General features: G+C 35.3%; 1 protein-coding gene across 1 annotated transcript; it reads right to left on the reverse strand.

The window, feature by feature from the left end:
* Positions 1 to 1,000: 1,000 nt before the first annotated feature.
* Positions 1,001 to 7,105, reverse strand: LOC128549160 (kappa-type opioid receptor-like). The gene has a single exon (XM_053525582.1). It carries the CDS (start codon positions 6,991 to 6,993, stop codon positions 5,764 to 5,766), a length of 1,230 nt encoding a protein of 409 aa, XP_053381557.1. The 5' UTR covers positions 6,994 to 7,105; the 3' UTR covers positions 1,001 to 5,763.
* Between the last annotated feature and the right edge of the window lie 5,713 nt (positions 7,106 to 12,818).

Here is a 12,818-nt window from a genome sequence, read left to right on the forward strand (position 1 = left end):
TACATTCATTTACTTTTAGCTGCTAAATCAAGTATCAGAACCGAGAGAGATGGGCATGGCATGTCCTTTCTTGGTTATGGATCCCACTTTCACGAATTGGGAGGAGCTGTGTTCTGGTGGATCGGAGATAGGATATGGTGTAAAAGGCCTTATCAAAGTCTCAAAATACCTGATAAAACGTTATTGTTAGAAATAATATCATTTGTACAGTTGGAAAGATTTATTGAAAGAATATGTGTCTATGGTCGTTATAAAAATCCAGAGGTAATATGATATAATAATAAAATAATTTCGTAAAGGTTAGATGGATTCTATAACATTTACAAAGTGAATAATGGACCAATATGCAATATCTTTGGGGGGTGGGGGGTGGGGGTATTAATATACTGTGAAAATTAGTTTAAAGGTTTTTATTAGGGTAAGTGCGAGATTGGCATGCCCTAAATGCGTTTAAACCCCCAGTTTCCTTTATATAGGTTACTGACCGTTCCTACGCGATGCCCCTATTTCCAACTGGCTTTCTGTCTGTCTTGTATTTTCTGTTGCGTATGTTGTCTTGTTTGTTGAAAGCATTTTTTCTTCTTTCTCTGCTCCCCTTGTCGCACCCTCCTTTCCACTTGCATTTGCGCTCCCCCGTTTTTTTGCGCCCCCTTCCCCTTTACTATGAGTTGGTTTTCATGCCCCCTCCACCTCCTCCCCCTTATTTTGGCTTCCGGGGTCCTGGGGCCGTGGACGATTGTTTTATCCTGCTTGTTGGTGTGCGTTTGTGCTTGTGTGTCTAAAGCGGTTCCCTGCAGTGTTCTTATATCTTACCTGTCTGTTTTTCTATGTTTGTTAGTTGGGTGTGATTGTGTGTTTATCTTTGATACATGAGTCTGAGCTATTGTGGTTTACGTTGTAGTGTAACTATTATTAAAGAACGTGGCATACCCTTTGTATATTCATCCTTGTTCTATTTTCCCTTCAACCTCCCCCCAACCCCCTTTCTCCTCTACCCTTTACCACTTCCTCCCCCGCTAAATTTGGCATAAATTATGTGTACTTGTTAGATGTTTGAAGCAACCCGTCTGTAATATTTGTCCGTTACAGCTTCTTTTTATTGTGGGCCTACTTTGGAAATGGGTGCCTCTGATGCTGTGTTTTAGTGCTCCGTGCTTCCGAAAAATCTACCCTTACCTATTATCTTTTAATTATTGGTTTATTATTATGAAAATGTACGTTTTCAACGAACTGTAATTTTATTAAATAAAAAATGATTAATACATTAATGTCATTGTTTTAGCCTTTCCCAAGAAAATATTAAGCGTTCAAACTTTCAGACTAAAAATAGAAATCAATAATTTTATCAGCTATTAAAACTTTTAAGGATATGAGAATTATGCCAATAATGTCATATTTGTTTCTATAGAAACTTTGAGAGTCATGTACCAGGATGCGTTTTACTCAAAGTGGCATTTACATGTACACACAATTACTTAGCAACTGAAAGATTTACGTAAGTTCTAAAAATTTCACACTTCAAACGCTTTAAAACTTTGCGTAGTGATACGATAAACAACTTCCTTAAATATATTTTTGCAGTAACAAACAACTATTTAACATTAAACGAAAAATAACAACTAGAAATACACCTACATGTACAATTTCAAAAACACGACAACGTTTCTAATAATAACATTAAAAACTATGCTTCATTTTAGATAACAAAACAAATACATAATATGCTAGTCTATAGTTACATGCCAAATTAAAGCTGAGGAAAAACGATTTTCCATAGACTTCTTGTGCTTATCATTTCTTGTGCGTATGTCTTTAACGAGAACCTTTCTTTTTGGAAAAATTGCGTTCTATTGACAGACATGTTACTCTGTAACAATATGCTTACAGTATTTTGGTAAATCCATATTACAATTCTCTGAAACATAACTGTTTATAAAAGTTTGAAATACGTGTAAATCTATAGAAAAATGATTTGCCTATTTTGCGTTATGTGGCTCTTGCCGAGGCTGCGTTTGAAGTGCAGCCAAAGAGTCTTTTATTATATTTAATTTAGGCAGTAACTGTAACGTGAAAATCTTTTTAAAGTAGTAATGAAATATTACAAGACTGGTCATATATAGATTTTTATTTTTTCTTTTCAAATGTCAGAGTAAAACATTTTTTCTTGCCACAGACATCAAATAAACAAATGATCTTGAACATATAAAAAAATATAGCAAAACAAATTTGTCACAAACCGTACATAGTAAATACAGAAGAAAAAAAGATAATGTGTAAGAAAGTGTTTCATTCCCTTAAAAACTGCGTTGACTTCAATGACGTAGCATTTCGGAATTCAAAATAACCAAATGATTTGTCACATTTGATTGCACTGTGACATATCACGCCACAACTTAGCCAGCAGGAAGCAACACTAGCCACTGTTAGAAGACGGTATGGATGATTTTAAAACACTGAAAATTTAAAAACGAAACAACAACAAAAATACACAACAGTTATACACTATAATCTGAAACAATGAAAGAAATTATAAACATAAAATAAACTAATCGTGCTTTTTATTTGTTCCAATCGCGTGTTATGAGCATATTTCTAGTACGTTAAGTACAAGACGTTAAAATTGCCTTTAAAACCGCTTGAAACATGCAATATTTCATAAGTGCAGAAAAAGGAGGTCATATACTTGAACACACGCTCAATAAATACTTTAAAACAGAGAACCATTCTAAAGTCGAAACTTTACAAATAACCAGAATTACCTTGTTTGACAGAAGAACAATTAGGAATCTAGTCCAAACTGTAGTCAGACTGTTCCTTTCTGTTGCTCACAAACTCTAAAAACTCTGCAAAGAAATTACGTCATAGAATACATAAAATAAAAATAACTGATTAAGGCATATCACTATACTGTAATTACGCATTCATTCTCAATATGTATGTTGCCAGAGTTTTGCCACAACAGGTGAACTCATCAAAAATTCCCGTCCATTGTGTAAAACATATATATGACTTCCTCATGATTTAATTGTTATTCTCCTGATTTAGATCATAGAATAGAATGATCCATGTTTACATAAACAGAATATATCAAATAGTAAAATTATGTGTAATTATGATACTGTAATATGAAATTCTTGAACGTACTGAATAAATGATAAGAATGGAATGACAATAAAATCGGTACTGAAACTACATATTCTGTTAATAAAATTAAAACGAAATGAACTTCCCTAAGAAGTTAATTCAGCAACCTTCCTAAAGCTGATAAAGGGTCAGTCAGACTACACCGTATATAGCGTTTACGGACGACCAACGTATAACAAAATTTTCAATACAGTCGTGTCCGTTCGCAGGCGTTTCTTTTCCGTTTCTCATGCGGCCCCTGCGCTCTTTGTCCGGCGATATTCGTTCCAACCAGCGGAAGGACAAAGTTGTATGTTAGATGTACGGTTGCAATGCCCTGGTATGCGTTTTGTTCGTTACTCGTGCGTTCCTTATTCTGTACTTGTCCGGTTCGCATCCGTTCCTGTCCGGTGGACCTGATTTACGGCCGGACTATGATAGGACATGTAACGTATATTCAACGGAAGATTTCTGACCAAACTTTCGTCAAACGTTCGAAAAACGTTTTGTCAGTCTCTGATACGTTGCGCTTACGTTTTACGCGGTACAAGTCCGTTACGAGTACTGCGATGTATGTGAATTAAACGTTTTTCTTCCTGTAAATGTGCGTTGTTCTTGCGGTCACTGTGCGTTCTGTCCGTTTTATGCGCCCCATACAAGGATCGTGAGAGCACCACGCAGCAGCGGGGGATGCCTTTCGTAACCGGATAACTTTCTGCCACAATTTTTCTATACGTTGGGCGTCCGTTAACGCTACACGGTGTAGTGTGACTGACTCTTTAAATCCATTCCCACAATCATATTTTCAAATTTTGTTGAAATCAGTCATAAAGTTTATGTTGGTAATAATCTAGTACTATTTATGGTAAAATCACATCACTGACAAAATGCGTAAAAATGAAGGATTTAACACTTCTCATTGGTTTAATTCGTTTCACTAGGAGTTCGTTTTTGTTCTCGGCGCTGCCCAAGTCTATCCGGCGTACGCCGATGTGCGCCGGTCTTGCGAGATAGGCAAAGCAGCAAATTATATATTTTCGCGATATAAAATCGGGTTAACCGACTTAATCTCAGTGTTGTTATATTTTCTGGTCCTTCGGGATCATTGATTTCAACTCATTTAGATTTGAAGATTGAATACTGCTTAAGCCGGTGCTAGGGGGCGTGGGCAGTGTTGCATTTTCCATTACTGCTCATGAACAGACTCAATAAAACCGAGTCTGCAATTTTTACTGTTTGCTTTGTTTTCGGTGCTTCCGAGGGATCTACTTTCCAGATTTTATTTACTTCACAACAGCGGGTGTTAAGTGCTGTGTGGCGGCCGAAAAAGTCGCCCCGACTTCATCTCAGTGTTGTTATATATTTTCTGGTCCTTCGGGATCATTGATTTCAACTCATTTAGATTTTAAGATTGAATACTGCTTAAGCCGGTGCTAGGGGGCGTGGGCAGTGTTGCATTTTCCATTACTGCTCATGAACAGACTCAATCAAACCGAGTCTGCAATTTTTACTGTTTGCTTTGTTTTCGGTGCTTCCGAGGGATCTACTTTCCAGATTTTATTTACTTCACAACAGCGGGTGTTAAGTGCTGTGTGGCGGCCGTAAAAAGTCGCCCCGACTTCATCTCAGTGTTGTTATATTTTCTGGTCCTTCGGGATCATTGATTTCAACTCATTTAGATTTGAAGATTGAATACTGCTTAAGCCGGTGCTAGGGGGCGTGGGCAGTGTTGCATTTTCCATTACTGCTCATGAACAGACTCAATCAAACCGAGTCTGCAATTTTTACTGTTTGCTTTGTTTCCGGTGCTTCCGAGGGATCTACTTTCCAGATTTTATTTACTTCACAACAGCGGGTGTTAAGTGCTGTGTGGCGGCCGTAAAAAGTCGCCCCGACTTCATCTCAGTGTTGTTATATTTCCTGGTCCTTCGGGATCATTGATTTCAACTCATTTAGATTTGAAGATTGAATACTGCTTAAGCCGGTGCTAGGGGGCGTGGGCAGTGTTGCATTTTCCATTACTGCTCATGAACAGACTCAATCAAACCGAGTCTGCAATTTTTACTGTTTGCTTTGTTTTCGGTGCTTCCGGGGGATCTACTTTCCAGATTTTATTAACATTGGATACTAGTAAAGGTAGAAACATACCGCAAGAAATATTTTGCTAACTTATTTGGAGCAGACCGCAATAGAAAATCATAAAAAAAATGCATTTATCAATGAACCGGTTAGAATGTTTTCTTGCCGCTCACGTGAGCGGCATGTTCCGGGTTGAGTGAAACAAATTGGCCCATGGAAAGAGTACGTTACATACATACGCCATATTTCGAGCAATTACGTCATCTTATTTTCCAGTTCATATGATATTACGTTTTGGTTCTTTATCAGGAAAGAGGGATATAATTGTTGTTGTTTCTACATACACACTAGTGAAAAACATTTGTTCTGTATCGAGATGGCGATGTTAGCGATCAATAATTTTGATAAACTGGACTAACGTTTTCTCTGATGATGTACGAAAACTCTTGCAATGACTCGGATTAGAAACAGTTTATACATGGCAATGTAATCTCATTTCTACGGCCTCGTAAAATCACATGTATACGGTTGATTTTCCAATGGTGTTCAATATTTAGGGACCTACATGGCGAATTGTGAGTCCTGATGACGAAACACTTTTGCTTTTGATGATGTAATGTTATCACCTTTTACAGTTGATTCAGTTGTCGAAAGAGTAGTGTCTCGTCTTCTTATATCTTTACGATTTCCAGCCATTAAACTTGCCCGATCTTTCCGAAAGCATCCGAATATTAATTCTTTCACATCGGCACGAAATCTCGAACCAACGAGAAAGTAAACGAATACATTGACAGCGCTGTTGCAATCATTCACAACCTGTAGGTAAATTTTCCAGAAAAAATAATAGGCGTAGCTTAATAGTATGTTTTCATCATCAAAAGAAGTATATTCTGCAAATAGATAAAAGAAAATGTAGGGAGAGTTAGTGAGTAGGAACACTATGTTGACGCTTAGCAATGCGATGTTCACAGACCCGTCTCTGTTTCTTTTCTCACTGCTGTGTTTTCTAATTTTTCTGTTCAGGAGTGTTGCAATAATGATTATGCTACTCGTGAAGATAATGGCGTATGGTATTATATATTTTATTGATATCAGAACCCATGTGAGATAATTGTGATAGAGTTCACTATATTCAGGTGTAATCGTGCAACCAAGTTGAAAATACACCATAACACTCTCATGCAAAAAGCCAAGTCCAAGGAACAATATCCATATAGCGATGATGATGACATGGGCTATATTCGCTGTACAGAGGCGCTTGACTTTGAATGGCATCCAGACGCTCATTACCCTTTCAATAGAAATGACAACGAGCATCCAAGTAGAGATGAATGCAATTGAGAATTGAAACACATTTCGGTATCTGCATTCATTGTCGGATGCCGGTGGGTTAATATATCCATGTGCTAAAAAGTATAGAATGAATGTGTTCGAAGTGTTCACACTCAAATCTGCGAGTGCTAGTCCCTTCAGATAAATCGATGTAGAAAACCTGCGATTCCTTTTCTTCGAAAGGACCAAAATGACCAGTGTGTTGCCCAGGATTGAGACGATCCAAATTATAATCACAAGGTAATTATACAGGAAAATCCGTGCGTTGCGGTACGTTACCGGAAGTAAGTCAAATATATTGAAGGGTTCCCCACTTCCGTAGTTGTAGTAATAATACTGGCGGTTAAGATTTGTTTGGTTCTCGTTCAATGTATCAAAGTTAACATCAGAATTATTCCAAAATGCTGTTTGAACGGTTGTCATTTTCTGTTCTGAGTTATTCGTTGCCGAAATATTCATTTTTAAGATATTTATAAGAATTGTGTTTTCCTAAATTTCTGTTTCTGTATCAGATTTTGGCTATACGTCCTTGTTTTAAAATACTATCACTAGTTCAGATTATAGTCTTGTCATAAATGTTATATTTTCTCTTTTGTCGATGAAGCTATCAATGTATCGTTTAAATATGACGCTGAAGGCGGGGCATAAAAGTCATCAAAAAAAATATTGGTTAACAATAAAATTATGGGCGTGGATTTAAAAACACAAAGTAATGATCTAATATCAACGGCTGCAGGAAATTCACTTCACTTAAAGTGGTTACTTATCTTTTGTTTTTGTAATTAAACTACTTCTTAGGCGTGGCTGTACGTGCGTCTGGTGTGATCATCGGTTTAAACGTATTTTCTTTTGCTTTTAAAGTTCATGTTTATATAGTAAATTTTTCTTTCGGAAACTGAAACTGAAACTGATTTATTTGATAAAACGCCTATTTCTACACATTGACATTTTCAGTGGAGTTGTTCATTAACAGACCTTAAAATATTAATGATAAAATGTAAAACCTTACAGTCATAAAATTAAAAACTAACACCTTATGTTATTACATATAAAACAGTTATCAATAAAATTAAAATAATGGCATAATGTCTCTAAAATACGGTGTCGTAAGATTTTTTAAAACATTTCTCAAATTATTTACTCTTGTGGTGCAAGGCTAACTGCATTTCATTCCACAGTTTTGGACCAATAGTACAGGAATTGCTGTCATTAGATGTTTTGCACTAGTTGTATGGAACAGTATCACGAAATTCAGAATTTTCTGACGATTTCAAATCTTATCAACTAGGAACATCTACTCTTTAAGCAGTTCTGTTGATACAAATATGCCCTGCCAATGTGACAGCTATACATGAAGGAAAGTACCTTTCTTTAACCGGCAACAAATATAAGTTTTAGAACTGTCAAATTTCCTACTGTTCAGGACAAGTTTAACACAAGTGTTTTGAATATTTTGTGTCTTACCCACTTTACTGTCAGCTATACCATACTGTAAGGCATTACAGTAATCCAGGAACTAAAATATACAGATAGGTATATAAATCATAGTAATTCAATATGGCTGTTTGACATTTGCGATTAACATGGTTTGTCATCAAGAAATGCACCCTGATATTAAATCCTGCTTTTACAACGCTTGATATCATCCCCATAAGTGTTTGTGTGTGGATCGTGTTTAGTTTTCTTTTATTATCATTCAGTTATATAGAACTCATGGAAATGTACAAACATGACGGAAACAACTTATTTAATTATGATTTTACATACAAAAGTATGTAGGTACATAATTTTTCCTTCATCAAATTGTCATAAACGTTACTTAAATCATCTTTAGACAGTATGTATATGCGTTACACTTTTGAGACTGTAATATGGAACACTGCACATTAAATGGACTAACCCGCATAATTTTAGGCCAAAAATAATTTCTCTCAAAACTCCATTAAAATGAGAACTCTGAAAGTGATCAGTGGTATAAATTCATTGACCTAAGATTTTTGCAAGATGGTTTTATAAATAACAAAAATATTGTGCAGAAGGTAGTAAACAATTGCAAAGCTTTTGAAATAATGCAGAAAATTTATATTTTTCTTGCATTTTTACCGATATCTGGGATTCTATTTTCAACCACTGTATTATTTTTCATTATCATATATACATTCTACGAAAACCTTGCTGGAAATTCACATGTTGAAAATTTTCACGTATGCACTTAATTTTGATTTAAATCACTCGGTAAGAATGTGTAGAAACATAGTGTGATGAATAAAACATATTTAAAATTACCCTCATGTGGGTACTTATGATATGCTTTTGCTTGGATAATAAACAAAAAGAAGCATTCATACAACATTGCACATTGATGCCTAAGTAAAAGCATTCAGCATTGCACATTGATGCCTAAGTAAAAGCATTCAGCATTGCAAATGTCTATGGGAAAACATTTAACACTGCACATTGAACACTTGGAAAAAAACATACAACATTGCACATTGATGCCTTTGAAATCATACTAGATAGAGCATTGCACATTGATGCTACCGCAATAGAAAAGCATAAATAAATTCGCATTGATGCTTATGGAAAAGTATACGATAGTCATTCTAAAAGTAATGACAATCGCGCGCTTCTTTAGAAGTATGACATGCAAGAAGCCTGTGTTTTACATGGATGGTACTTAAATGGCTCATTTACAATCCTGCAAAGTTTTATTGGAACCTATTGTACAGTTTTGGAGATATTTAGTTCTGTATGAGATGTAGTCATATATACCAAGCAAGATACGTGTAGCTATGAATAGCGAACTAATATCTGAAATTAGAGCGTGCATTTATGTATTTTGTTCTTTAGAATTACATGCAAGGCAGATACTCAGTGATCTGAATACTTTATGTGGAAAGTCTGCGGTATCAGAGAAAGCTATTTACAGTGGGGTACGTAAATTTAGAAATGATCCTTATAGACAGGGTTCGTCCTGGCGGACCTAACACAGCCCGGCGTCTGATTAATGAAGACTCCCGGTACACAGTGTCCGAGATAGCGTCTTTTCTTGGCATGTTAACTAATGGAATTCTCGCCTAGCACGTAGGTTTTAGAATAATTTGTGCCCGATGGGTGTTAACAGAGGAGCAAAAATCCAATAGGGTCAAATGTGCTGAAGAAGCGCTGAGAAAGTATATATACTTTTATGAGCCACAGCCTCGCATTGACAACAGTGACAGTGGCTGCGAAAAGGTGACCAAAGACCAGTAATTGCAACAAGAACAATAAGTTTCAAGTAAAGTTTGTATTCCGTCTTCTTTAACGCAAGGGGTACTGTAACAGTTGTACAAATTCTAACACTGTCAGGAAAGTCAGTCATTGGGATTTTTTATTGAGCCAAACCACTGAAAGTTGTTCAGCGGAAATGCAGAAAATGCGCCAAAACTAGTCTTCGAGGTCTCAAGTTTATCCATGACAACGCTGTGGCTCACAAAATTGCCATCATTCAAAAGCTTCTGACAGATGAAAAGGTAGCATAAATAAGCCATTCCACTTTTTCATCAGATCTATTGCAGAAAAAGATGCTGGATGGGCGCAAATATTAATCGAATAAAATATTTGGGATGCCTATTGGCAATAACACAACATTGCAGATTGGTTCCTATGGAAAAAAACAGCATTGCACATTGATGACTATGAAAAAAGCTGCGCATTGTTGCCTATTGTCAAACATAAAACATTGCATATTGTTGCGTACTGGCAAACATACAGCTTTACACATTGTTGCATATTGGCTAGCATACATTATTTCCCATTGATGCCTACTGACTTAATGAAGCATTGCAAATTGATGCCTATATGCCCATGTACACCATTGCACATCGATGGCCATGGAAAAATAAACAGTATTGCACACTGACACCTATGGAAAAACATACATCATTGTACATTGATTCCTATTAGCAAATATATCGCATTGCATATTGATTCCTATTAGCAAATATACAACATTATATGTTGATTTCTGTTGGTAAACATACAGCATTGCACATCGGTGACTATAAGCAAACATATCGCATTGCACATTGATTCCTATTAGCAAACGTACAGCATTGCATATCGATGTTGCGTACTTGCACACAAACAACATTGCACATTCATGCGTATTTGCAAACATACAATATTGCACATTGATGCCTATGGGAAAACAGAGAGCCTTGTACATTAATGCCTATTGATAAATTTACAGTTTTGCCCATAGATGCCTTTGGAAATTGTTGCCTTGGAATATATACAGCATTGAATATTGTTGGCTATGGAAAATACAATATTGCATATTGACGTCTACTGAAAAAGATACAGCTTTGCACACTGCTGCCTGTAGAATATCATATCACATTTAAATCTATGGAAAAAAAACATGCACTTTTCACGTTGAGGTCTACTGAAAAACGTACAGCTTTGCACATTGTTGCCTATGGGAAAACATTCAGCACTGCAAACTGATGCCTAATACATACAGCGTCACACATTTATGCCTATGGAAAAAGCATATAGAATTGCACATTTCTAAAAACAAACAGAATTGCATAGTGATGCCAGATAGAATAAGCTTTTCTTTTATTGGATAAAAGAACCAGTAGAACACATGAATTATTACTATTATTAGTATTATTACCGACGCATGTTTCCATGAATATTGAAGAAAACAAAGTCCCAAGCCGATCGGCATAATCCACATCGAAATGTTAATATTTCATAGGCATGTATATGTAGTTTAAAGTTTAGAAGAAAAACATACATGATGGTCGTTACTTGCACTGCAAATTGGCGGTACTTTTACCGTATCAAAGTGTTCCGTATTAGTTCTACAACATGTTTGCTATAGGATTAAGTTAAAAGAATCTCATGATAATATTTCTTTAGAGTCTATGATTAAGCATAATGTAAAATTGTAAAATCTTCGATTCATAAGGAAAACATTAAAATATCTTACCAATCTTTGTCTTGTATTACTTGTAAAAGACATTAAACAAAACTGTCATTTTTAGCAACAACAACAACAACATTTTATTAGCAAACATCGACAAGAACTTGCCTTTGGCTAATGAACAGAAAAAACACACTGATAAAATAGATATGTAATCATACATGACATGTTATGTATATGTTTTAAGTATGGTATATCTGTATAATAGTACGTACTTATGGCAGCAGTATGAACAGAACAAGGTAATATTACCTTAACAGTTATCATAATTATTAATTATACATTTACACATCTGCATTTCTCACACTATATGCCTCTTTAAGGTATTTACAAATATTTAAAATAGTTTTCCTTTTATTTGAACTCATCAGACAGTTAAGCAAATTGACATTTGGCCACGAAATGCGTGGCGAACATTTGGTACGGATATTAGAATATTTTTGACAAGACACTATAAAGAAGTGATACTTCGACTCTACTACATTGTCATTGCAATTTCGCCACACTCTGTTTATTCTATCAGTTCCTACATATCTCCCAGTTTCTGTAGCTAGTGATTGTGCTGATAATCTGAAACAAGTAAATAGTTTTCTTAAATAATCATTTTCAATAAAATCAAGACACTTTTCGTATTTAAATTCTGTTTTAAATTTTACATAATAATCTAGTTTGGTCCTACTATGAACAATACCATTCTACTCTTGTTTAAACTGATCTCTTAATCTTTATTTCAATATATCAAAAGTGATGTTCTCTTGAACATTATGCCATATGTAGCCGTATCCGAGACTATCAATAAGAAATTTAACAATTTTTACCCCAAAATCTTTCATTACATAATTCTTCTTATTGAAGCTGAAAAATCTTAAACACAAGCGATCCTATATCTTTTCTTATTTTCATCCAATAATTCAACACTCTCTCTTTACATAAAATAGATATATGGTATCTTCCAAGTTCTTCTCAAACGGCCATAAGTATCTAATCTATTTCGAAAACATAAAGAAAATAGCTTAGCCATAGTATTCATCAGTGAGATTCCTCTGTAATTATTTGGATCCTTTTCCCCCCTTTTATGAATGGGGACAATGATTTCCCTTAGCAGTAGTAGCGTCATCTTCATTTAACGACTTCAGCATAATCATTTTACTGATACTAAACAAAAGCGCTTGAACAATTTTGTTTTTTGGTTGTTTTTGGAAGAAACAATTTTCTTGTGGAATTATTCAGCCATTGCATTTTGATGAAATATCTAATCACGCACGTTGTCATTTCAAATACTAATTATGAATTTGAAGAAGCCGGAAATTCT

The sequence above is a fragment of the Mercenaria mercenaria genome, chromosome 15 (genome assembly GCF_021730395.1).
Source record: "Mercenaria mercenaria strain notata chromosome 15, MADL_Memer_1, whole genome shotgun sequence".
In the NCBI taxonomy this organism is placed as follows: Eukaryota; Metazoa; Mollusca; class Bivalvia; order Venerida; family Veneridae; genus Mercenaria; species Mercenaria mercenaria.

Coding starts and splice junctions, on each gene's coding strand:
- LOC128549160 (XM_053525582.1), bottom strand. CDS start 6,993: ATGAATATTTCGGCAACGAATAACTCAGAACAGAAAATGACAACCGTT.